This window comes from Palaemon carinicauda, chromosome 3, assembly GCF_036898095.1.
Source record: "Palaemon carinicauda isolate YSFRI2023 chromosome 3, ASM3689809v2, whole genome shotgun sequence".
In the NCBI taxonomy this organism is placed as follows: domain Eukaryota; kingdom Metazoa; phylum Arthropoda; class Malacostraca; order Decapoda; family Palaemonidae; genus Palaemon; species Palaemon carinicauda.
Window position 1 is genome coordinate 147,932,383 of NC_090727.1, and position 24,372 is coordinate 147,956,754.

The 24,372-nt window shown below is 46.7% G+C and overlaps 1 protein-coding gene across 1 annotated transcript in view; it reads left to right on the forward strand.

The window, feature by feature from the left end:
* LOC137638609 (gamma-glutamylcyclotransferase-like) overlaps nt 1–24,372 on the forward strand; it is a 102,761-nt gene that overhangs the window by 49,390 nt on the left and 28,999 nt on the right. The window contains exon 3 of the mRNA XM_068370852.1: nt 5,083–5,216. Coding sequence (XP_068226953.1) covers nt 5,083–5,216 — 134 coding nt within the window. The remainder of the gene's footprint in view (nt 1–5,082; nt 5,217–24,372) is intronic.

Consider the following 24,372-nt stretch of genomic DNA (forward strand, 5'->3'; position numbering starts at 1 on the left):
TTTAGAGCCTTCGAGGTCTTCAACTTTTTGGACTGGTGTCTGGGAGCTTTGAGCAGGAAGATCTCCCCTTCTGACAAGGAATCTTCCTTGCTCATCATGTCCTGCATGGACAAGGCCATATGTGACGGATCTAGTGAGCTTGCTGCTTCGTTCGTATCCGGGGTCCTCAAGAAGCGTGAGAACCTTTGCTCTTTCCTGTCAGCTGGAGTGACACCGTGTCAAAGATCAGAACTTCTGTTTGCTCCTCTCTCTAAGTGCCTTTTTCCAGAGGACTTGATTAAGGAGATTGCTGCTTCTTTGATTCAGAAGGACACCCATGACCTGGTTGCGTCCTCTGCCCGCAAAGCCACCCCTTTGCCTACCTTGTCAAGACCCAGGATGGACACTCCAGCGTCCAGATTTATTCCGCCCTTTCGTGGCAGAGCCTCCAGCAGAGGAGGTGCTCGTGCCGAAGGGAGACGTGGGAAAAAGAAAGGAACCAAGTCCTTTAAAGGCAGAGTCTTACTGCCACCTTCTTCAGACAGCAGTGGGAGCCAGACTCAAGAACTTCTGGCAGACCTGGGAGAAGAGAGGCGCAGATGCACAATCTGTGAAGTTGCTCAGAGAGGGGTACAAGATCCCGTTTGTACGAAAACCCCCTCTAGCAACGTCTCCCATCAATCTCTCTCCCAGGTACAGAGAGGAAGACAAGAGACGAGCATTGAAACAGGAGGTGTCTCTCTTGCTAGAAAAGGGAGCGGTAGTCAAAGTCCTGGACCATCAATCCCCGGGCTTCTACAACCGTCTCTTCTTAGTGGTAAAGAAGACAGGAGGGTGGAGGCCGGTGCTAGACGTCAGTGCGCTGAATGTCTTTGTCACAAAGCAGACGTTCGCCATGGAGACCACAAAGTCCGTTCTAGCAGCGGTCAGAAAGGAAGACTGGATGGTCTCTTTAGACCTAAGGGACGCATACTTTCACGTCCCCATCCACCCAGACTCCCAACCTTTTCTGAGATTCGTTTACGAAAAGGTTGTCTACCAGTTTCAAGCCCTGTGCTTTGGCCTAAGCACAGCTCCTCTTGTGTTTACAAGGCTGATGAGGAATATAGCCAAATTCCTTCATTTAGCGGACATCAGAGCCTCCCTCTATTTGGACGACTGGCTTCTAAGAGCTTCTTCCAGTCGTCGCTGTCTGAAGGATCTAAAGTGGACTCTAGATCTGACCAAGGAATTGGGTCTCCTTGTCAATATGGAAAAGTCTCAACTGGTCCCATCCCAAACTATTGTGTATTTAGGGATGGAGATTCACAGTCAAGCTTTTCGGGCTTTTCCGTCGGCCCCCAGAACAAGTCAAGCCCAGTTATGCATCCAGAACATGCTGAAGAAGGAACGATGTTCAGTCAGACAGTGGATGAGTCTGATAGGGACACTATCATCCCTGGAACAGTTCGTGTCGTTAGGAAGACTACACCTCCGTCCTCTTCAATATCACCTAGCTGTTTACTGGAAAAAGGACAAGACGCTAGAAGCGGTCTCGATCCCCATTTCCGAGAAGATGAAGTCTTCCCTGACTTGGTGGAAGGACAGTATCAGCCTCAGAGAGGGTCTGCCCCTGGCTGTTCAGACTCCCAACCACGTTCTCTTCTCGGACGCATCGGACACGGGCTGGGGCGCGACATTAGACGGTCGGGAATGCTCGGGAACTTGGAACTCGAGTCAAAGAACATTGCATATCAACTGCAAGGAGCTACTGGCAGTTCATCTGGCCTTGAAATGCTTCAAGTCTCTCCTTCAAGGCAAAGTGGTGGAGGTGAACTCGGACAACACCACGGCTTTGGCGTACATCTCCAAGCAAGGAGGGACCCACTCTATGACGTTGTACGAGATCGCAAGGGACCTCCTCACCTGGTCAAAAGATCTAAACATTTCTCTAGTAACGAGGTTCATCCAAGGCAACTTGAATGTCATGGCAGATTGCCTCAGTCGGAAGGGACAAATCATTCCAACAGAATGGACCCTACACAAGGATGTGTGCAAGAGACTGTGGGCCACATGGGGCCAGCCTACCATAGATCTCTTCGCAACCTCGATGACCAAGAGGCTCCCAATATATTGCTCACCAATCCCGGACCCAGCAGCAGTTCATATAGATGCCTTTCTACTGGATTGGTCACATCTAGACCTATATGCATTCCCCCCGTTCAAGATTGTCAACAAGGTACTGCAGAAGTTCGTCTCTCACGAAGGGACAAGGTTGACGTTAGTTGCTCCCCTCTGGCCCGCGAGAGAATGGTTCACCAAGGTACTTCGATGGCTAGTGGACGTTCCCAGAACTCTTCCTCTAAGGGTGGACCTTCTACGTCAGCCACACGTAAAGAAGGTACACCAAGGCCTCCACGCTCTTCGTCTGACTGCCTTCAGACTATCGAAAGACTCTCGAGAGCTAGAGGCTTTTCGAAGGAGGCAGCCAGGGCGATTGCTAGAGCAAGGAGGACATCCACTCTTAGAGTCTACCAGTCGAAGTGGGAAGTCTTCCGAAACTGGTGCAAGTCAGTATCAGTATCCTCGACCAGTACCTCTGTAACTCAAATAGCTGACTTCCTTTTATACCTGAGGAAAGAAAGATCTCTTTCAGCTCCCACTATCAAGGGTTACAGAAGCATGTTGGCATCAGTCTTCCGTCACAGAGGCTTAGATCTTTCCAACAACAAAGATCTACAGGACCTCCTTAAGTCTTTTGAGACCACGAAGGAGCGTCGTTTGGCTACACCTGGTTGGAATTTAGACGTGGTACTAAGATTCCTAATGTCAGTAAGGTTCGAGCCACTACAATCAGCTTCCTTTAAAGATCTCACTTTAAAGACTCTTTTCCTGGTTTGCTTAGCCACAGCTAAAAGAGTCAGTGAGATTCACGCCTTCAGCAGGAACATCGGATTTTCATCTGAAACGGCTACATGTTCTTTACAACTTGGTTTTCTAGCCAAAAACGAGCTACCTTCTCGTCCTTGGCCGAAATCGTTCGATATTCCAAGCCTTTCTAATTTGGTTGGAAATGAACTAGAAAGAGTCTTATGCCCTGTTAGAGCTCTTAAGTTCTATTTAAGACGAACTAAACCTTTACGAGGACAGTCAGAAGCTTTATGGTGTTCTGTTAAGAAACCATCTTTGCCTATGTCAAAGAATGCCTTATCCTATTTTATCAGACTGTTAATACGAGAAGCTCATTCCCATCTGAGTGAGGAAGACCAAGCTTTGCTGAAGGTAAGGACACATGAAGTTAGAGCTGTCGCAACTTCAGTGGCCTTTAAACAAAATAGATCTCTGCGAAGCATAATGGACGCAACCTATTGGAGAAGCAAGTCAGTGTTCGCGTCTTTTTATCTTAAAGATGTCCAGTCTCTTTACGAGAACTGCTACACCCTGGGACCATTCGTAGCAGCGAGTGCAGTAGTGGGTGAGGGCTCAACCACTACATTCCCCTAATTCCATAACCTTTTTAATCTTTCTCTTGAAATGTTTTTATTGTTGTTTTTGGGTTGTCCGGAAGGCTAAGAAGCCTTTCGCATCCTGGTTGATTTGGCGGGTGGTCAAATTCTTTTCTTGAGAAGCGCCTAGATTAGAGGTTTTGATGAGGTCCTGTAGTATGGGTTGCAACCCTTGATACTTCAGCTCCTAGGGGTCGCTCAGCATCCTAAGAGGATCGCGAGGCTCCGTAAGGAAGACGTACTTAAAAAGGCAGAGTAATTGTTCAAGTCGACTTCCTTACCAGGTACTTATTTATTTTATGTTTGTTATTTTGATAACTGCTAAAATGAAATAAAAAATCCTTAGCTCATAATAATGTAAACATTTATTGCTGGTCTCTACCCACCCCCCTGGGTGTGAATCAGCTTATATAATCACCGGCTAAGTTAAATATTGAAAAATGTTATTTTTATAATAAAATAAATTTTTGAATATACTTACCCGGTGATTATATATTAAAGGACCCTCCCTTCCTCCCCAATAGAGACGCTGTGGACCGAGGAGAAAATTGAGTTCTTTGTTTACAATGAGTACTGAGTACCTGCACGACAGATGGCGCTGTTGAAGTACACCCCCTACCTGCATAGCGATCGCTGGCGGATTTTTAACGTAGAGTTTTCTGTCGAGCAGCAGAGCTGCATCTTATATAATCACCGGGTAAGTATATTCAAAAATTTATTTTATTATAAAAATAACATATTTTAGGTTATACCTCCCTCCTCAACCACCCCTCTCAGTCCTGAGCCAAAAGGTCATGAATGAAGAGACTTTGACAGGTAAAGGGACGAGGAGCTCGTCCTTGCTTCCACCTGTTGCTTAACTGCTCGATAAATGATTCTATAGTCGTCCACCTTCACGATGAAAATATAGTTCCTATATCTAAATGACTCAGGGTTGTTTAGCTAGAAAAAATAAATATTACTTTTAGAATTTGTGATTTTAAGCATTCATTCCTCTAAATAAATGTGATATTATGCAAGATATTTGACAACTAATGCTGACTATTTCCTTAACACTACCACATTCTATAATTCCATTCATGGAGTAAATACAAAATATTTTCCTCATTTTTTTATGGGTGGCAATGAGAGAATGATGTCATGTAGTCAAAAAGGCAAAGCATGATTATTGCATAAGCTTTTTAGATGACAATTTTTCTATTCAATAAAAGGTAATTCCAAGGTAGAATTATATAGACTAAATTGTTCCTTGTTTTACTGGCACTTGCACTTGGTGAGGCCATCTTGTGCATATCCATAAGGGTGTCTCATTTGTCTTAGCTGAAAGGTTTGGATAAACTTTTATTCCCATAAGATGGGGTTTTGGACTTCATATTCAACATATCCTTTCATTTATAATTTAAATTGGACAGTTTCTTAATAGTTTTAATGCTCTTCATTTTTGTGACATCAATATGCAGTATAAACAAACAATAATCAGATTATTTTGTTAAATATAGTACTGTACTTGCATGTCTATAGAGTAATGGCTTTTCCTTAAAAACATGATTAATATATTTTAAGAATTAGATTTTTTAAAATTTTGTTGTTCTAGAGAGCTTTTTCATTTAATTTACAGGATTACCGTTTGGACTTCAATTATTTCAGCCAAAGATGGCAAGGTTCTGCTGCCACTATTGTGGAGGACCCAGGAAATCACTTGTATGGAATACTCTGGGAGATTGAAAATGAAGATATGGCCAATCTTGATATGTGAGTTACACAATATTAACTTCAATATTAGATTTAGATTAAATTCTCTGGCAAAGTAACTCTAAAAATTAAATGATTAAATCATATGTGAAACTTTCTTCTTTTATCATTTTGTATTTACAATTTGTTCCGTAACTGAAATACAAACCACGCTATTTACATGGGGTACTGTAATTACTTCGGCGTAGCTGAATGACGAGCCATAAAAGTTTTAACGAGGGTTTACTACCCCGCCGCTAGTTAGCGGGGGTTAGGGAGGGGTAGCTAGCTACCCCCCCCTCACACACACCGGTGAATGCTTCACTTTACTTTTGGCTCGGGCAGAGAACAGACCTGTCTGCTCTCTCCCTCGCTTTGACTGCCATATTTAATCTGTTTTTGCTTTATTTTTTCAGTGTGTTTGAAGTTGGCCTCTACTACTATGCGTACATGCCCTGGACTGCCCGGTCGCCCTTGTGGGACCTTTATGTCGGCGGTCGACACCGATCCCCACACCTTATGTCCTCACTGTAGGGGCCAGCGGTGTGATAGTGGTAATGTGTGTATAGAATGTAGGGATTGGTCTACCTCCCAGTGGGAGAGGTTTGCCCGGCGCTGTAAGAAAAAGTCTAAAAGGGATCTTTCTCCTTCAGAGGCTTCTTTGAAGAGAGAAAATTCCAGGACTTCTTCCGTAGCCCTTTCCCCCTCCGAAGCTCCCCCTCGAGCGGTCTCTTCCGAGAGGCCGGCGAGTGGTAGCGTAGACCGTATTGCTGTTGACCGATCCCGGGGTGCGGGAGAGGTAGTCGCCTCCCATAGCGAGGCGGCTGTTTGAATATGTCTAGTGATTTGTTACAGCTTTGGGCTTCCTTGGGGCTGCAGGGTTCGCCCTCCAAGGAAGCCCTGTTTGACATGATCAAACTTGGTGCAGCTGTCAAACAATCGCCAATTACAGCAGGGATAGATCATCTGTCTGTGGTTGACGTTGTTGTGACGGAGACATCTCATGGGTCTAGTCGAACCCCCGTTCCTGTTGCTGAGGTAGCTGACGGCTTAGATTCCCCCTCCGAACACCTTTCGAGGGAGGATCTAAGTCCTACGGTCTCTCCTGCCGGTGATTCTCCCTCTCGGGAGAGTTCACTTACAGAGACTCCTCTGCGGAGGCCCCTTGATGGTCAGCCTGCTGATCCCACGGCCTCTCGTGGGTGTATAAGGCGGAAGGCTCGTCCTCCCCTTCGCCGTAGAGGCCTTCCTTCCCCTCACAAGGGAGTTAGGAGGCGCCTCTTCGGCTCGTCGTCACCACAGTCCTCTGCGGAGGAGACGACTCGCCGTTCGCCAACCCTGCCAGCTACCACCTTAGACCTCTCTCCGGGAATCGTTTGCGATCCCCCTCGGATGATGGTCGTCCTTCGGGACACAGTGACCAGTCTTCATCCAGACCTGCTGACTTGCCGTCACCCTTCGATGTTGCGGAAACGCGTTGCGCGCCGCCTGATCCTACCACTGCACAGGCACCGGGCCCTTCGGGGCTTAAGGGCCTTGAGCGCCAAACCACGCCTCTTGCCCTCAGGCGCCAGGTTCTTCCTGCGCGCCCTCCTGCTGCTGCTGCTGTTCCTGTCTTAGCGCCACAGCGCTCACCTGCGTGCGTGCGCGCTCCTGTTCCTGTTACGCGCCAGGGTCCCCCTGTGCGCCCACATCCTTCTGCGCCCCGGTGCCCTCCAGCAGTTCCTGTGACAGCGCGCCAGCGCCCACCTGCGCACACGCGCCCACCAGTGCCCCAGCGTTCCCCGGTTCCTGCCTCGTCGTGCGCAGTTCAAGAGGTTCCTACGCTAGTGCACAGGTGCTCACAGGTTCCTCTGGACTTGCAGCTCCCGTCTGGAGTTACGCGCGAAGCGCGCCCACGTGCTGTTTCAGTCTCAGCGCTCACGCGATCGCCAACGCGCCAGCGCACTTCCACATCGCTACGCGCCACCCAGGAGGCGCCTAAGCTAGTGCACGGGTGCTCACAGGCACCCCAGGGCTCTCCTTCCAGACAGCGCGATCCTGCACGCGTTCCAACCGCGCGCGACGCTCCGGTTGCGCGCCCTGTTCCAGTTATCAAGGCACCTCATGCAACCCTCCAGCTCACACCTGTGCGCCCTCATCAAACCATGCGGCCTGCTCGCCCACCGCAGCAGCGCACACCAGTGCGTCCACATCCTGATGCGCGCCATGCGCTCCCACGATCACCTGCGCGGCCGGCGCTCCCACAGGCGAGTATGCCTGTCCTTTCGGACCAGTGCCTACCTACGCGCCATCCCTTCCTCGCGCTATCCTGAACCAGCGCTCTCGCGCCCTCACCCGGTTCTCCCGGATACGCGCTCAGGTACCCCTGTCCTCTCGCGCCCTCCAGTGCCGCATCAGGATGCTGCGCGTCCTCGCATCCGGCCGCCTCCCGTTCCGGCTCCTGCGCGCCACACGCCCTCGCCTTCTCCTACGCACGCCACACGCCCTCGCCTTCTCCTACGCGCACCCACGCGCCCGCTCCAGCTCCTGCGTGCCCCCGCGGCCACGCGCCCGCACCATATCCTGCGCGCCATCGCTCCCACGCGCCTGTGACCTCGCCTACGCGCCACCACGCCCTCGCGCCACCGCGCCCTCGCGCCTGCTCCACCACCCTCTCTCGCCCACGCCGATGCGCGCGCGCCCACGCGAGCGCGAGATTCCTCTGGCACGCGATCCTTTCGCGAGCGACCCTGACCAGGGCCCATCACGCGACCTCCAGCGCGAGCGTCGCCAGGCGGATAGGTCTTCGTCTCGTTCCCCTCCCCGCAAGCGCAGACCAGAGCGCTTGCCGGAGGAGGGACGGTTCTCGGACAGGTCTAAGGACACTTTCTTTCCAGCTTCGCAGGCGAACCCGCATTTGTCAACTCCTCCAAGGGATCGAACAATCCCCTTCCCTCCAGAGGGAGTGTCTGACAGCGCGACTGTCAGCCAGCAGCCCTGGTTCGGTACCCTGGTCAGAGCTCTTGTGCAGGCGATGAAGCCCACCCTCTCTGACATGGGTCACAAACCAGTGGCAGCTTCCTCCCCCTGAAGAGGAAGAGAGGAGTCTCTCCCGTAGAAACACCTCCAAAGCCTATTTTGTCTCCTCGCAGATCCTTGCACAAGGCTCCTTCCCCCCCCCCCAGACTTTCTCTCCCTCTCCTGGGGATGAGGATTACCCATCCTGAGGAGAGTCGGACGAGCCGGACCGTTCCCCCATCGCACCAATGGGGGAAGCTCCGCCTCTCCCTGAGAAGTCTTCTCGTCCAGGGGTGGAAAAGAGCCTGCACCCATCGTTACTCGAGTCCTGTATCCCGCCCAGGAGGGAACCGAAGGACTCTTAAGACGATCCCTAAATCGTCAACAAGGATCAGGCAGGAGCCATCTAGACCTTCCGAGGATGTCCATGTGTCCCCCCGGGAAGAGCCACTGGGGACGTGAGACTTCACTGCCAGTCCTTCAGGAGGAGAGCACCAAGAGTCAGAACACACATTCTGGCAAGTCCTGACCCTCATGAGGAACCTCAACGGGATTCCAGACCCTGAGATCCCTCCTCGTGAAGGTAAGGACACGGTCTTGGATCGCGTCTACGGCACCCAGAAACCCTCTAGGGCCAGTGCAGCTTTGCCCTGGTCTCAGGGGATGAAGAGTGCCAGAGACAAGGTCGAGGGCCAGCTCTCTGAGCTTGCCTCCTCCAGCAGATCCAGCGCCGGTAACAAGCTCCTCCCTCCTCCTCGAGTCCGTCAGAGGAGGTACTTTGAGATCCTTGAGGAGTCTTGTTTGGGTCTTCCGATGCATCACTCTGTGGAAGAACTCACCAGGGGAGTCCCTCTAGGGAGACTCTCCAACCGGCACGTGTCCTACTCTGCCACTGAGATCCTAAGCCAGGAGAAGGTCGCTAAGTGTGCCATGCAGGCAACTTCGTGGCTTGACATCTGGCTGGGGTCTCTGGGCATCCTGGTGCGGTCTGAGGACCTCTCCAAAGAAAGCACCAGGAAGGCACTGGAGACTTTCTTACTCTCAGGCACACGGACCATTGAGTTTCTGGCCCACCAAGTCTCGAGCTTGTGGGCCAATACGATTCTCAAACGTTGGGATGCTGTGGTTGAGAGGTTCCACCAAAAGGTTCCCAGTTCGGAGGTTAGCAGGCTCAGACAGTCTTCCGTGTTCGGTAAGAGTTTGTTTGAGCCTAAGGACGTGGAGCTTACCGCTGAGAGGTGGAGGAAGTCCAACCAGGATGCCCTCATCCATAGGGCCCTGACATCGAGGCCCTACAAACCTCCAGCGGCTCAACAGCCCCGTCCAGCTAAGGACACGAAGAACACCACTGCAGCGAAGCCGAAGGTGTCTCAGCCCTTTCCTGCCAAGAGCAGAAGGAGCAAGAAGTCCTCCAGGGGAGGCAAGAACCCTAGAGGTAACAGCCGAGGCCGTAAACGCTAGGGTTGGCAGTCCCCCTGCATGTCCACCAGTGAGGGGATGCCTACAAAGTTGCGCGACAAGGTGGCAGCAACTCGGGGCACATGCCTGGACGATTTCCGTGATCGCTCTGGGTTATCGCGTCACGTTCACAGCCTCTCTACCTCCCCTGACAGCGAATCCAGTGTCGTTGAGCTCTCTTGCCATGGGATCGGCAAGAGGGCAAGCCCTTTGGGCAGAAGTCCAGACCATGTTGAAGAAGGACGCTCTCCAGGAGATTGTAGACGGGTCCCCAGGGTTCTACAGTCGACTCTTTCTTGTGAGAAAGGCGTCTGGAGGCTGGAGACCAGTCATCGACCTCTCAATCCTGAACGGGTTTGTCAAGCAAACTCCGTTCAGTATGGAGACGGCAGACACGGTGAGACTCGCAGTGAGACCACAAGACTTCATGTGTACACTGGACCTGAAGGACGCGTACTTCCAGATCCCAGTCCATCCGTCTTCAAGGAAGTACCTAAGATTTTGCCTAGACAACAAGATCTACCAGTTCAAGGTGCTGTGTTTCGGTCTCTCCACAGCCCCTCAGGTGTTCACCAGAGTGTTCACCCTCATCTCTTCGTGGGCTCACAGGATCGGCATCCGTCTCCTTCGTTATCTGGACGACTGGCTGATCCTAGCGGACTCGGAGGTAACCCTTCTTCGCCACTGAGACAAGCTCCTCGAAGTTTGCCAGGATCTAGGGATCATGGTAAATCTCGAGAAGTCCTCTCTGCAGCCCTCTCAGAAACTGGTATTTCTAGGCATGGTCATAGACACCAATCTCCACAAAGCCTTCCCATCAGACGACAGGATAGCAAGGCTGAGGAAGGTTGCGAGACCTTTCCTCAATCGAGAAGAACTCCCAGCCCAATCGTGGCTACGTCTCCTCGGCCACCTCTCCTCCCTGACCCATCTCGTTCCCAACGGTCGCCTCAGAATGAGATCCCTCCAGTGGCGACTCAAGTCCCGGTGGAATCAAAGTCACGATTCCCCGGACACTTGGACACTTTGATCCCTATGGGTCCTGCGGAATGGACGGACCTCCAGTGGTGGGTGGTGGACGAGAACCTACGAAAGGGAGTGGACCTTCTTGTCCTTCCCCCGGATTTGATGTTGTTCTCGGACGCATCAAAGAAAGGGTGGGGGGCCCACGTTCTGAACCACAGGACCTCAGGCCTGTGGTCAGAATCAGAAAAGTACCTTCACATAAACCTGCTAGAAATGAAGGCCGTGTTCCTGGCACTTCAGAAGTTCCACCAAGTCCTGGCGGGCCACTCTGTGGTGGTGATGAGCGACAACACCACGGTGGTGGCTTATATCAACAAGCAGGGAGGTACCTTTTCGGAACAGCTATCCCATCTTGCAGTAGAGATCCTGAGATGGTCCGAAGTCCACTCGATCTCGCTAGCTGCTCTCTTCATTCCAGGCAAAAGGAATGTGCTCGCCGACAGTCTGAGCAGAGCGACGCAGATAGTGAGTACCGAGTGGTCCTTGGATCCTCAAGTAGCCAACAAAGTCCTGACTTTGTGGGGTTCCCCGACGGTGGATCTGTTCACTACAGCGTTGAATTTCAAGCTCCCGCTGTACTGCTCCCTAGTCCCGGACCCCAAGGCTCTCTGGCAGGATGCCTTCCAACAACGGTGGGACAACGTCGATTTGTATGCCTTTCCCTCGTTCTGTCTGATGAGGAGGGTGCTCAACAAGACCAGAATATCGGTCAATCTTTCAATGACCCTGATAGCTCCGCTATGACATCACGCAGAATGGTTCCCGGACCTTCTGCAACTCCTCACGGAGGTTCCGAGAGAACTTCCTCCACGTCACGAGCTACTCAAACAACCACACGCCAACATCTTCCACAAAGCCGTAGCTTCGCTTCAACTTCACGCCTGGAGACTATCCAGCATCTCCTCACAGAGAGAGGATTTTCGGAACAGGATGTCTGGTCACCTGCGCAAGTCATCCGCAGGGGTCTACCAGGCGAAGTGGCAAGTCTTCTGTGGTTGGTGTCGGGGAAGGGGTATCTCTCCCCTCGATGCCACAATTCCAGCAATAGCGGAGTTCCTTGTGTATTTGCGGGAGGAAATGCGCCTTTCAGTCTCGGCAGTGAAAGGCTATCGCTCAGCCTTAAGTCTTGCCTTCAGGCTTAAAGAAATGGACATTTCTTCCTCGCTGGAACTTTCCCTTCTCATACAGAGTTATGAACTTACCTGCCCTCAGTCGGAAGTGAGACCTCCTCCATGGAACGTGGTTTGAGTTCTCAGGTCTCTGAAGAGACCTCCCTATGAACCATTACGCCAGGCTTCAGATCGCCACCTTACCTGGAAGACGGTTTTCCTGCTAGCTTTGGCCTCGGCCAAGCGAGTCAATGAGCTACATGGTCTCTCGTACGACATCGCCCATTCAAGGGGATGGGGGGAGGTAACGTTCGGCTTCGTCCCTGAGTTTGTTGCCAAGATTCAGAATCCGGGAGTGCCGGACCCTAGGTTTGACTCTTTCCAGGTTTCGAGTCTCCGTTCTGTAACAGATGACCCAGACCATCTCCTACTGTGCCCAGTGAGGAGTCTGAGGTTGTATCTTAAAAGAACAGCTGCAGTTCGTCTCCAGGTGCGAGCCCTGTTCGTGAGCACCGGGAGGACGAAGAGGAGGGTCACCAGGAATACCATCTCGGCCTGGATTCACAAGGTGATACACCTGGCCTTGAATCCTGACCCTCCTCCGTCACGTCGCCCTAGAGCGCATGATGTCAGGGGCATAGCTACGTCCCTGGCCTTCAAGAAAAATTATTCAGTGACGCAGGTCCTTCAAGCTGGGGTGTGGAAGCATCAGGCCACCTTCACGGCCCACTACCTGCAAGACGTGACACACAGGAGGCTCGATACGGACTCTATCGGCCCTGTGGTGGCTGCACAACAGCTGGTCTAACTTCAGGCTCCTTAATGGACAAGTAGCAGTAGGTTGAGGGCATTGTTACCCGGGTTTAGTCTGCGTGAATGAAAAGATCTGTCTGGCCCTTATTCTTTTCTTCATCCTCTCCTCCCTTAGAGAAAGCAGCATCCTGGGTTCTCTGCACAGCTGACCTCGAACCTCTGCAGGTAAGCCATGCTCCCTTGTGTTCCTAGTATTAAATGTAATACTGTCATGTCCCCATACCCTGATGAGGTGGTATTGGGAGAGTCCTAGCCTAGATTTCCATCTGAAGAACTCCAGGTCAACTTCCTAGGACGAGTCACTTCTCATCTTCACACACAGCTTATGTAGGCCGCAGCAGTTTCACAGCATGCCAGCGAGGAGCAGGGACCCTTATTTCTTGAGTACTTACACACTCGAATTTGGGGTCCCCGGGCAAGCCAAAGCCAGTATGGCAGGGACTTACCTCCCTTCCTAAGGGTTGAGTCACCCCATGTAAATAGCGTGGTTTGTATTTCAATTATGGAACAAATGACAAATTCGTAGATAATTTGTATTTTTCCTAACTATACAAACCTTAGCTATTTACACATATTTGGCCGCCAGCCCTGTCCCCCGGGATAAGTCCTACCTCTAAGCAAAGTGAAGCATTCACCGGTGTGTGTGTGTGTGTGGGGGGGGGGGGGGTTAGCTAGCTACCCCTCCCTACCCCCTTCTAACTAGCGGCGGGGTAGTAAACCCTCGTTAAAACTTTTATGGCTCGTCATTCAGCTACGCCGAAGTAATTACCCCATGTAAATAGCTAAGGTTTGTATAGTTAGGAAAAATACAAATTATCTACGAATTTGTCATATTACAATTACATGGTTGCATTAAGACTCATTCTTATAAAGGTACCTTACAATTGTAACAAATGATACAACATACATCACCGATAAGTAGTTAATATTTTCCTTAATAGAAATGCTTTGTACTTCTTTGAAGGTCTAGAATATGAATGGAATAAAACTGCAATAGTATCTTGGTTGATAGAATATTTTAATACAGTATATATTACAGGATTTATCTTCATCTTGATCAGGAATGGAATGACATTGCATATTGTAATTGGGAATTTCATATAATATTTATGTAATAATTCGTAGAAGATATGTGAGTTGGACGTGATAAGACAATAGTAAGTCCCCTACATGAGAATGAGATACATTCCAACAGTTAATTCATTAGCTGAAAAGCTCAATGTAACAAATGTAGGCATCCAGCTCCTAATCCCTAACCATCCCTACTCTCCAGTGTTTTCAGTCAACTGGTCTTACTGAGACTAGTAAGCTATCTCACGTATACAGTATACCGTATCAAGAATTTGTACAGCTATATTAACATAATAGAAAACTAATAAAAAAGTTAATGAAGTGATATTGTGCTGTGCTTATTCAAAACAATTTTGATTTAATGGTGTACTGTACATAGGTTTTTAATCTTTGATAATTCCTAACCCAAAAGTTCTTATCAATGGGAACCTGTTACAGTAATACCTCTAGTTACAAGTAACTCGGTATACGAAGATGAATTTTCAAATAGGTATACAGTACTGTAAAAGTATTGTTTTGGCCTATGAGCAAAAATTTCCCTCCATATGCACATATTTTTTGGGCAAGTACTGTACTAACAAGATTAGCATGCATAACCATACGCCAACCACTTTGTGTTCACAGGCTGTTTTTGGCATTTTGTTTTTGTATTAGCTTGTAACCACCTCCCTCCTTACTCAGAGTCTTACTCTTTCAATCTCCTAGCAGCACTAGTGAAAGAATTATCTCTCACACTCGTCTTTGGAATTGTTTTTTGCACATTTATCGCTACATGCTCTTTATTGAGTTGTGATTGCTATTGTTCATGATGACATGTAATACAAACCTTTGACCTTTAATAGGAGTATTGTATGACTTCGGTGAAGTTGTAAATAGCTGTTAAGCTTTTAACAAGGTAAACGCTGCTGATTGCCCGATTGCGGGGAATCCCTGCACACTCACCAGGTAGTGTAACGTTCACTTTGACTTCAGCCGTTGATGAGTACTAACGTACTTTTCAGTCTCCTCTTCTGGTTGTTTTAATCTTTTGTTGTCTCTTTCAGTATAAATACTGATTGTGTCTGAGGCATTTTACAGTAGATTTGCAGTGTGCCCTGTTAACTGTAATTGAGTTACAGAATTTATTCCAGAGACAATAATTAACTGTTGCTGTCCTTTTGTCCCATCAGGGAAGAAGCATCTAGAGGTGTTAGCTGCGGCTAGAGTGCAAAATTCTTCTTGCTCTGCTGTTGGTTCCATAGAGCTTACATAGGAGTTTGGGGAAATGGCACCCTTGCAAGTGTCCCTGAATGTTGTTGACGAACTATCGATTGTTACTGAAGGCTTGTCGGCTGCAGAACCCTTGACTATGGTGAAGGAGAAGCGTTGTTGCTCCCTGTCACATGCTTCATCTGTTCCTGCATTTTTCTCTTTCCCAGTTGAGGAGTTGCCTGCCAGCAGAAAGAAGACGAGGATATTAACAAAGCACAGGATAACTGATATTAAGTCTCTTGAGACATCTCCAGGTTCCTCTGCATGGTTTCATTGGAGGAGCAAGGTTCCATCAAAACCTTTCCTCAGGGGAATTGCTGTGGTGCAAGTTTCAAGAGCAAAGGCCTTTACCTCAAGTAGTGATTATCCCATATGAACACCTTCCCAATGTATACCCGTAAAAAAGGCTGATCGTCAGAGATGTGTTGCATCATCGAAGGAGTCACCCCCGTGAGCAGAGAGAGTGTGTAAGGACGGGAAGAATAACCACCCATGAGCATGAACACTGAAGCATCAGATGTCTGAACCAGCAGTCTGAATGCTCATGATCTGTTGCATGACATTTCCAAAGTATGGGAATGGATTGAATCATCAGTCTCTACACGCATGAACACCTAGTTCCCCTCAGGGGACATGCATTACACATGTAACCTCATCTTCACGAGATTTCTTTTCCAACCTTTCTCCAAAAGTTCACAGAGATGAGAAAAGTCCCTGGAAGGCAATGCCTTCTCCGTAAACAAGGACATGAACACAATCCTCATGATCACCACACTCAAAGTCAGGATAAACACAATCAAGAACTTAGTTATGTTTACGAGTACGATTGTTGAAGAACAATTCCATGCATAAGAGAGACAGCATGATCAAAATCGTCGCTTTGCGCATGGGAGCCAGCTCAAACATAATCATCAACACGATCGAGAAAGTTCTCGAGTATGATCGTTCATGAACACCATGCGTAAAAGAGATGACATGAAAACGATCATCCCCGCCAGCCGGAACATGATCAAGAACTTGGTTAAATGCACAAGAGCCAGCACAAGAGCTTACACAAAAACAATCCTTTCCACAGATCGTCTCCCAGGAGCACAAAATTTCTCGTGCACAATCTTCAATCCATAAAACTTTCATGTGTATGAATTTCAGTACACAGGAATTTCATCCTCACAATGATCTAGGCAACAATTGTCCATGTGTACTGTACTCCCATGATTTTCCTTTGCTTTTCCAAGAACAGGAGTTCAGCATACTGTACTACGTTCCAGTTTACAGTACCTACGGTCTTCAACTCTTACCCAGCTGAGTGACAAGGACATTGCTGACCAATCTCTTCCTGCTTGCTTGTGGGAGGAACGTGTCTGTTATGTCCACCTAAATGACGGAAACAAACGACCGATCGTTCTCTGCTTACTTGGGACAGTAGGTACCCAGAATGGGTTTCTCAGGAGAAAAACCGTTTGTTCCAAGAGGAGTGAACTTAAACCCTTATCCTTTTTTATATGGGTCAGGTTTGCACTGTTTAGTTATTGTAGGTAAATACAAATATCTAAAATTTGTGAATTTACATTTTTGCCTTGTATGCAAGGCGAGAAGTTACCAGTTGGCAACATTCTCTTCCCTAAGAATGCATGTGTACCTGATTCGTGTGTCCTACCATGATATTTATGTCACAAAATGTTGGTTTTCTGTCTTCCCTGGTACATGATAACAGTGAAATAAAATAGATGCTTTATTTTGCAGCCTTCAGAAGAGAACACCTACTGTACTTGCATGCGACTACAAATGAATAGTTTCCCTCTGGCTTTTGCTGTCATGTTTCATCTTCACTGCAATGTTCCGAGAATATCCTCTCCCGCCAAGACATGTTTCATCACAGATTTATTCTTCATGATCATAGTTTCCCATGGGATCAGCTGTGTGCCATGATTGGAAAATCTTACAATTGTCAATTGTGATGCGATCAGAAAGCATCCAATCACTGGTCACAAGCGGAAAGCATACAATATCTGGCCGCAATAAAAAGTATGTAATCATTAGCTGTGATCCAAGAGCAAGCAATTGCTTCTGTGATCAGTGATCAGTAAGCATGTGACTGGAATCATTCTATCGCTGGCCGTGATGGGGAATCATGCTGTCGCTGAACACGATCAGGATCATGCTATCGCTACCCCGCGATCAGGAATCATGCTATTTCTGTCCTCGATCGAAAATCAAGCTATCACTGGCCGTGATCGTTACCCATGATCAGGAATCATGCTAGTAGAGACTTACATTATTTCTTAGGTAATACTGTAATTACCTTTCAAGTCTAAGGATAAAAGTGTGCTGCTCATTTCTCCCAGGTACTGTGACTAGCTTACCTGTTCCTTTATAATGCTTTCTCCCCAGAAAAGAGGAAAGTGATGTCCCTGAAGCACAGGATAAACAATATGGCAGAGACTTGTAAGACTTTGCCTGTTTCCTCTGTATTGTTTTGTGGGAGAAGCAGTGCTGTACTGAAGCCAACCCCAGGGAGGTCAGTTTGAGTACAAGATTAATGAACCTACAGTCCTACCAGGTGGGCAGTTCCAGGTGAGATTGAGCATGTGCACTAGTGGTCAGATGCCCTCATCCCTCATGCTTCGGGACGTTCCCAAGATGCTTCAGTAATGATATTACTGTGCTTAGTTTCTCTACCAATCCCAACTGAGTTTTCTCAAGAGAATCACACATTAGGGATTGGAATGGATGGCTTCTCGTTCCAGTTCTAACACGTAGAAGATCTCGGATCCCATACTATGCTCAAATGGCTGTCAACAAGGATCCTTCCAAACTTGGGACAAGCATTTGATAGCCCGTTCTACTCTTTGGGAGAAACAGGGAACCCTCTCCTACAGGAAGGGTAGGCTACCCTGATTAGTTCATGGAGTGGGAGGACCTACCGGGTACAAGCCCATCCTGATTAGACTAATCGCCGTACAGGACAGGAGCTCACCTGTGTTAATTTCTCAAGACAAGCAAATACACTAGATTCCAGTGCTTGGTTCACAAGGAAACAAGCACTAGCTGTGGGTGCCCAGTTCTCATGAGAATAAGTGTTAGCTTTGGGTTCTCAGGGGACCAAGTACTACCTCCCATGGTTCTCAGGGGACCAAGTACTACCTCCCATGGCTTGATTTTCATTTTTTATAAACACACTCTACCTCTACTAGGTTCTGGTAAGAATGAGCACAGGCTCTACCAGCTGGGATAAAGAGCACAGCCAATTTTGCCCTGTCCTTGATATTTGACTTCTCTCCCAATATTCGGAGTGAATAGCAGTGGACGGTTTCCTAGTGAGGGAAAAGTTTTACCCAAACTAAAGAAGTAATCACTGAAGCACTAGATGACCAATCAGATCAAGTCTCATGAAACATCGACCAATCCCTTCACATGGTTCATAGGAGGAGTACTGTAGTACTATACCATAACCGAACCTTTGAAGGCATTAGTACACTAGGTATGGGAGTTCAAGCTCCTTATACTGCTGTTAGGTCTCTTACAAGATTGAGCATGAGTACTCCAGGTCAAGAAGTTGGTAGCCGCCATTGTCTCTCCCCTGCCTTGGTACCATCACCTTTGTCTATGGATTCTGTGATGGTAATGATGATAATTAAATCCAATGTAGTCTGGGGCACAGACGTATTTCCTTCTTGAACCTGAAGGCCCCTCCCGAGTTACTACTGTACTTCCAAATTTAACTGAGTACCTTTTTGTAGACCTTTGGTTAGGCGCTGTTAAATACTTCGGCATAGACCCGAAGCGTGACTTTGAAATTCAAACAGAGGACAAGGACCTTTCTGGCTCAACAGGCCTTACCAAGGGGCTTTCAGTTCTTGAAAAAATATGAGGGGAAGGCACTCATTCAAAGTCCTCTTTGTGGTTCTCCAGGTTTTTTCGGTCAACTCTTCCATGGAAGGGCAGCTAAGTAGTGTACTGGGAACCATCTTCCCCATTTGGAAGGATACATTTTGTTGTCAGAGAGTGGCAAGTGACGTATGGTTGGCTAGCAGGAAAGACTTCTCATGTTAAGTGAACCTGAAGGGTACACACATGATACATATATTTAGTCCCTGTTTTCTTCTCCTCATCTTCTATGCTTGTTTTGCAGCTCTAAACCAAAACTTCAGACTACCTTCATCTCGAGCATTCTCACCCACCTATCATATACTTGCCCGTTTTCTTAATCATTACTTGTCCTGTCTCTCTCCTGGAGGCAAGACAGCTGACTTCCTTTTGCAACGATCAGAGAATCTTGTGCTTTTGAAACCCAGTTACATGATCGGGTAGAAATAAAGACCAGATTACTGTATCTTGATAACAATTCCATGGCAGTAGAAGGAAGGAAAGCATAGTTGTCCTTGCACGACTGAGATCTTCTGGCTGAAAAATAACGTCCCTTGTAACTTCCCTCATCAGGGTGAACTCAGTCTTCCAAGTTCTCACACCAGTGATTACTCCAGGATTACTGAAAGCATCACTGGGAAACAGCAACGACTTATCTCTTCTATTTTCTAGAGGAATATGGAAGTAGCTGATTAACAATTATCCATCCAAAGGAGTTCCACTTACACCCTTCCTCCAGGGATCCTGCCATTGAATCTAAGATACAATGAACACACCTAGAGTACAGTACTGTACTTGTACACCTCAGAAAAGTGGTTCATAGAAGTAAAATCTGTTCGCAACCTTCAGGAAGCCTGAGCAAAGCTTCTGCGATCTTCCCAATAGGTGAATAATAATCCAGTCATGGGACTTACTTCCACAAGCAAAGGAGGTCTGTCTCATTGATCTATTTTTGATGTTGGTCAAGCATATACGCCTTGGACAGCCAAAAATGTAATAGAGGTGTATGCAAGATCTATCCCATCTCTAGGAAGATTCTGCTACAGGCACTTAATCATTAGGGGCTCAAAGTTAGATCACTGACTCCTTACCTTTTTATGTGGCAGAAGGCTTCTTACTTTTCTGAGTACTAGGTTTGAGCAGTCGTTCTGCTCCTGGAGCTCAAGTCCCTTAGAGATATCACTCAAGTCCCCAGGTCTTTCAAGTGGACCTGCTTGTACCCTTAATTGACCAGCATAAGGAGTTGACCCCTCACTACTCACAAACCTCAGGTACCAAGCATTAAGATGAGCATACCGTATGACATGTTGGATGTAATGATTCATTTTTAATGAAGGGAGGCCTACTTCCTCCTTGACCAGAGTTTGTGTCCAAGAGCCAGCTTCTTGCCAATACAACTCTATCCTCTTTTAGTGGTTGCAAAAGGAATGTCCTTTGAGGAAACAGCGACAGGTTATAGATCTCTGGTACCCGCGTGGGAGCACAAAGACTTCCCCGCACCAAAAGGATGGATTGATATCCAAGAACTTTTTTTCCTGACTCATGCACCCTCAGCTATGCTGATGCAGTGAGATTCCAGAAGTACAGTGTCATCACTTTTCCAAGCACATAAAGTCAGGGATATCAGATCCTACCTAACCTTCAATAATAACTTGTCAGTAGCACTAGTCCTGAAGATAGGAGTCTGGCACAACAAACAACCCTCGCTTCTCACTAGCCTACCACTGGGAGTTTACCCACAGGTTCCTTATAATCTTATCCTTAGTCCTTGGTAATTACTTAGCAAGCTGTGTTGTGAATCTAGCTCCCTCAGGACAAGTAACATCTTGTCTAAGGTAACGGTTGCGAAATAAGCCTACAAGGAGAGATAGAATATCTGGCAGTTATTCTCTTCCTTGTTTCCCTGTTTGGTTGAAGAAGTCGCTCCACTGTGTGAAGGATTGGACACTAAATAAAGGTGAACCTCACGCCCGAGTAACTTTTAGATACAGACAAGTCCTGTTAGGAAGTTTCTCCCCATCCTCCTAGATGAGGGGGGAGGATGGATGGAATGTATGCCCTCATTCCTCATATGGCTATACATTCAGATAACTTCTTTACAGATATAGAATACTGTACTCCATGACTGCCTATCAGTTTCCTGGTTGGGACCTAGCCCATACACCTTCAACATCATGATCAGGTTGTCAGGAGGTTGACAGGAGTCATCACTTTTACTCTTCTCAAGACCAATTAATGTTCAGTAAACCAACCAGGTTGGATTTAGGTACTTCCTCCCTTCCTTAGGATAAGTCTCCTATTCAAGGTTGAAGGTTTGTATTATGTGTAGACACAAATCTCAGTTTTTTAATTAATTTGTAATTAAAGGTCCTCTGGATAGGTTACTGTATCCCATTCATTAACTCTCTCCCTCCTCTTGCTCGAGTACAATGAGGTCTCAGTCATACTCTCTGGGATCACTGAAGACCCTGGTGCTAGCAAGGAGGTTTTGGTGATGCTGGACAAGAATATTCGAAGTCATTCGAGATGGGTCTCCTGGCTTCTACAGTCGCGTATTCAGTCTTTCATGATACACAGAACAGTATAACTGATTACCGGTAAATAAAAAATCACGTATTTCCAGTTTCGTGATTAGTACTGTACTTTCGCACGCCAACATTTTCAAACCAACCAAGCTCCTTTGCATCCAGCCTTTTTCACGCTGTCTCCCTCTGCATACAGCGTAACAGCTCATCTCTCGCTGACAAATGTATATGACAACTTTATAGCTAACACCTGTAAACTATTCAGTGATAAACCCTTTGCATAGTACTTCTAATAATAAAAATTATTAAAAGAAGTTCATACATACATTATGTTGAAATAATATTTGATATGTAATATATAATGTTGATGAAGAATATAAATTTACATTACGATTGAAGGAAAAGACTCTCTCTCTCTCTCTCTCTCTCTCTCTCTCTCTCTCTCTCTCTCTCTCTCTCTCTCTCTCTCTCTCTCTCTCTCTCTCTCTCTCTCTCTCTCTCTCAAGTGGTAAAACATCACTAGATTAGCTGGAGATAAGAGATTGTGTTTCTGATATGAATGAAGTTGGAAGAAGTGGAGAGACAAATTGTAATTCGACGAGTGCAGAAGTGCTGTAGATTGAACTTGATTGGGGAATGTAAGGATGCAGGTGCTCCAATAATTAGATATAACTCAGAGGTAGTCAGTTGATGAGGCTTTCCAGGAATGTATAGTCATGTACTAAAGGTAATTGTAGAGAATACTGCTGAAATGTTTTATATATTTTATCCGGATGCTTTTATTGCAGACTATAATACATTTTCACCTTATAATATTCAATAATAAAGTGAAAATTATTTAAAAAACATAAAAAATAGCTCTAAAATAGCTTAAAATTTTGTAAGCTTCCCAGGGGCTTACAGCTCCCCCAGCCCCCTAGCTGCTTTGGTCATGTTTTCCAACCCCCCTTTTTAAAATTGCTGGATCTGCATTTCCTTAGATCTCCAAGTCCGATAATTCACTACAATCTAGTCAGTCGAGCGAGAACCTGTCTCCCGTATTCTCTCAACAGAGAAGATTCTACATGCCTGAAGGTCTGAGCCAGTTTTCTCTTCCCATTTGTCTGAAAGTTTCTTGGTTGATGGCATGTTTGCCTGAGAGACTCAACCCTTGTATCCATGGAAGACTTCCATTACCAGCCTTGACGGCTTCTTGGATTGACCAGTGGTTCTGTGCAGTAGCCTACTTCACCACTACAGTACTCAGGATTTGTCAAATTATGGGACGCTAGCGAAGTCCAGCAAGTTGGTTCTATCTACGAAGGCAGTGATCTTCGTGCCATACCAGTCAGTGAACGAAATGGCCAACTGAGTTTTAAGAGAATGGATACTGTTGTTTCCCAGTTCACCAAGCTTTTGGAGGCTACATCACTCCTTTTTTAGAGGGACGGTGGAGAAGTGAGGAAGGGTATTCATGACTCCCTGCAGATATTTTCTGGGTTTCAGGCCCTTCTAAAGTGATTGCAGTGAGATCTCCTGTCTCTTCCACGCCTTCATTATTGACTTTGAAAATGTTCCGGGTGCCTCCACAGCTTAATCAGAACCTCCAACTGCTTTTTCCTGTAGGAAAGGTGAGAACAATGTTTTACCTTTTTGTGCCTCACATAGTAGTTCGGAAGGGGTGGTAGACATAAGAAGAGATGAAGGGGATGCTGAAGTCATGAGTCCTATTTTCCATCTGCTGGAAGTGAGGGATGTCTGTTATGCCATTGGGCAACATGACAGCGATATGGAGCAGACCAGTGGGAGGTAATTTTATGGGGAGGGGTATCTCCTGTCAATTTTACTTCATTGTCCTCCACTCACTCCCCTCACATGCAGTCTGATGGCATTCCAGCGTTACCATGCGAAATTACTGAAAGCTCTGGTCATAGCAGCAGAAGTGAAAGCGATGGAGGAAAATATTGCGCTTGAAGTCGTTCAAAACTTCTCCGGGTTTCTACTGTCTATTTTTTTAATTGATGAATTTTACAGGGAACTCGAGATTAGTTAGCAACCTCTTGCTGCTTAACAACTTTGTTTATCAAACTCCATTCAGCATGGTAACAGCAGCTGCCACACAATCTGCCATCAAAGAGGAAACTTTCATGATTTCGGTGAACCTAAAGTATACATTTTTAAATATTTAACTTAGCCGGTGAATATATAATAGCTGCTACTCAGCGGCTCGACAGAAAACACACTCAAAAAACTCGCGAGCGATCGCTATGAAGGTTGCGGGTGTGCCCACCAGCGCCAACTATCGGCCAGATACCACTCTTGCATGTAAACAAACCCTTCAATTCTTCTCTGTCGACCTTGATGACAAGACGTATCATTACTCGCTGTAGAACCTGGAGTTTTCTCAACATATTTGGTGAAGTACTTCATTTTGGTTTGAGCTTTCGCAGTGCAGGTGTTTTATCTTCAACTTAAATCTTGAACTCGTTTTTAGATTTAATTTTTGATGACTTTGGATTGTTTTTTGGACTTTCTTTGACTTTTAAATGGCCGACCCTTCCCTTAGTACGGAAGTGTGTTTTAGGCTTTTAGCAATTATCTTATCACGTTATAAATTAATTATAGATTTTCCTCTATATATTTTATATCTCAACCGCCTTTATTAGGCCTCTTCGATTAGCTTTCCATTTATAATAAACATCAAGATAAATTTTAATGATTTGTTTATATGCGACCTTTCCTGAGAGTAGGCGGTCCTAACTTGGAGACCGAAGTTAAACAACGTTGAGCCCTTTCAATCGTAAATAACTTTTACAGAGCTAATGATTTAAAACTTATTAGATTGATATTTTTTAGTAGATATTTTATGAAAGATTTTCTTTGAATAGTCTTCGTACTGTTTCAAAGATGAACTAACGTTTAGTTTATTTATGCTACGCAGTTTGCGCTCTATCGTTACGATAGAGAGAGAGAGTATCACGGTTTCACTTTGCAGAAAGAGTAAATCGATTCTGACGTTTTGTTCATTCTTCTTTCAAAGCTTAAATGTTTTAAATTCTATTTTAAAGGAACTTTTTA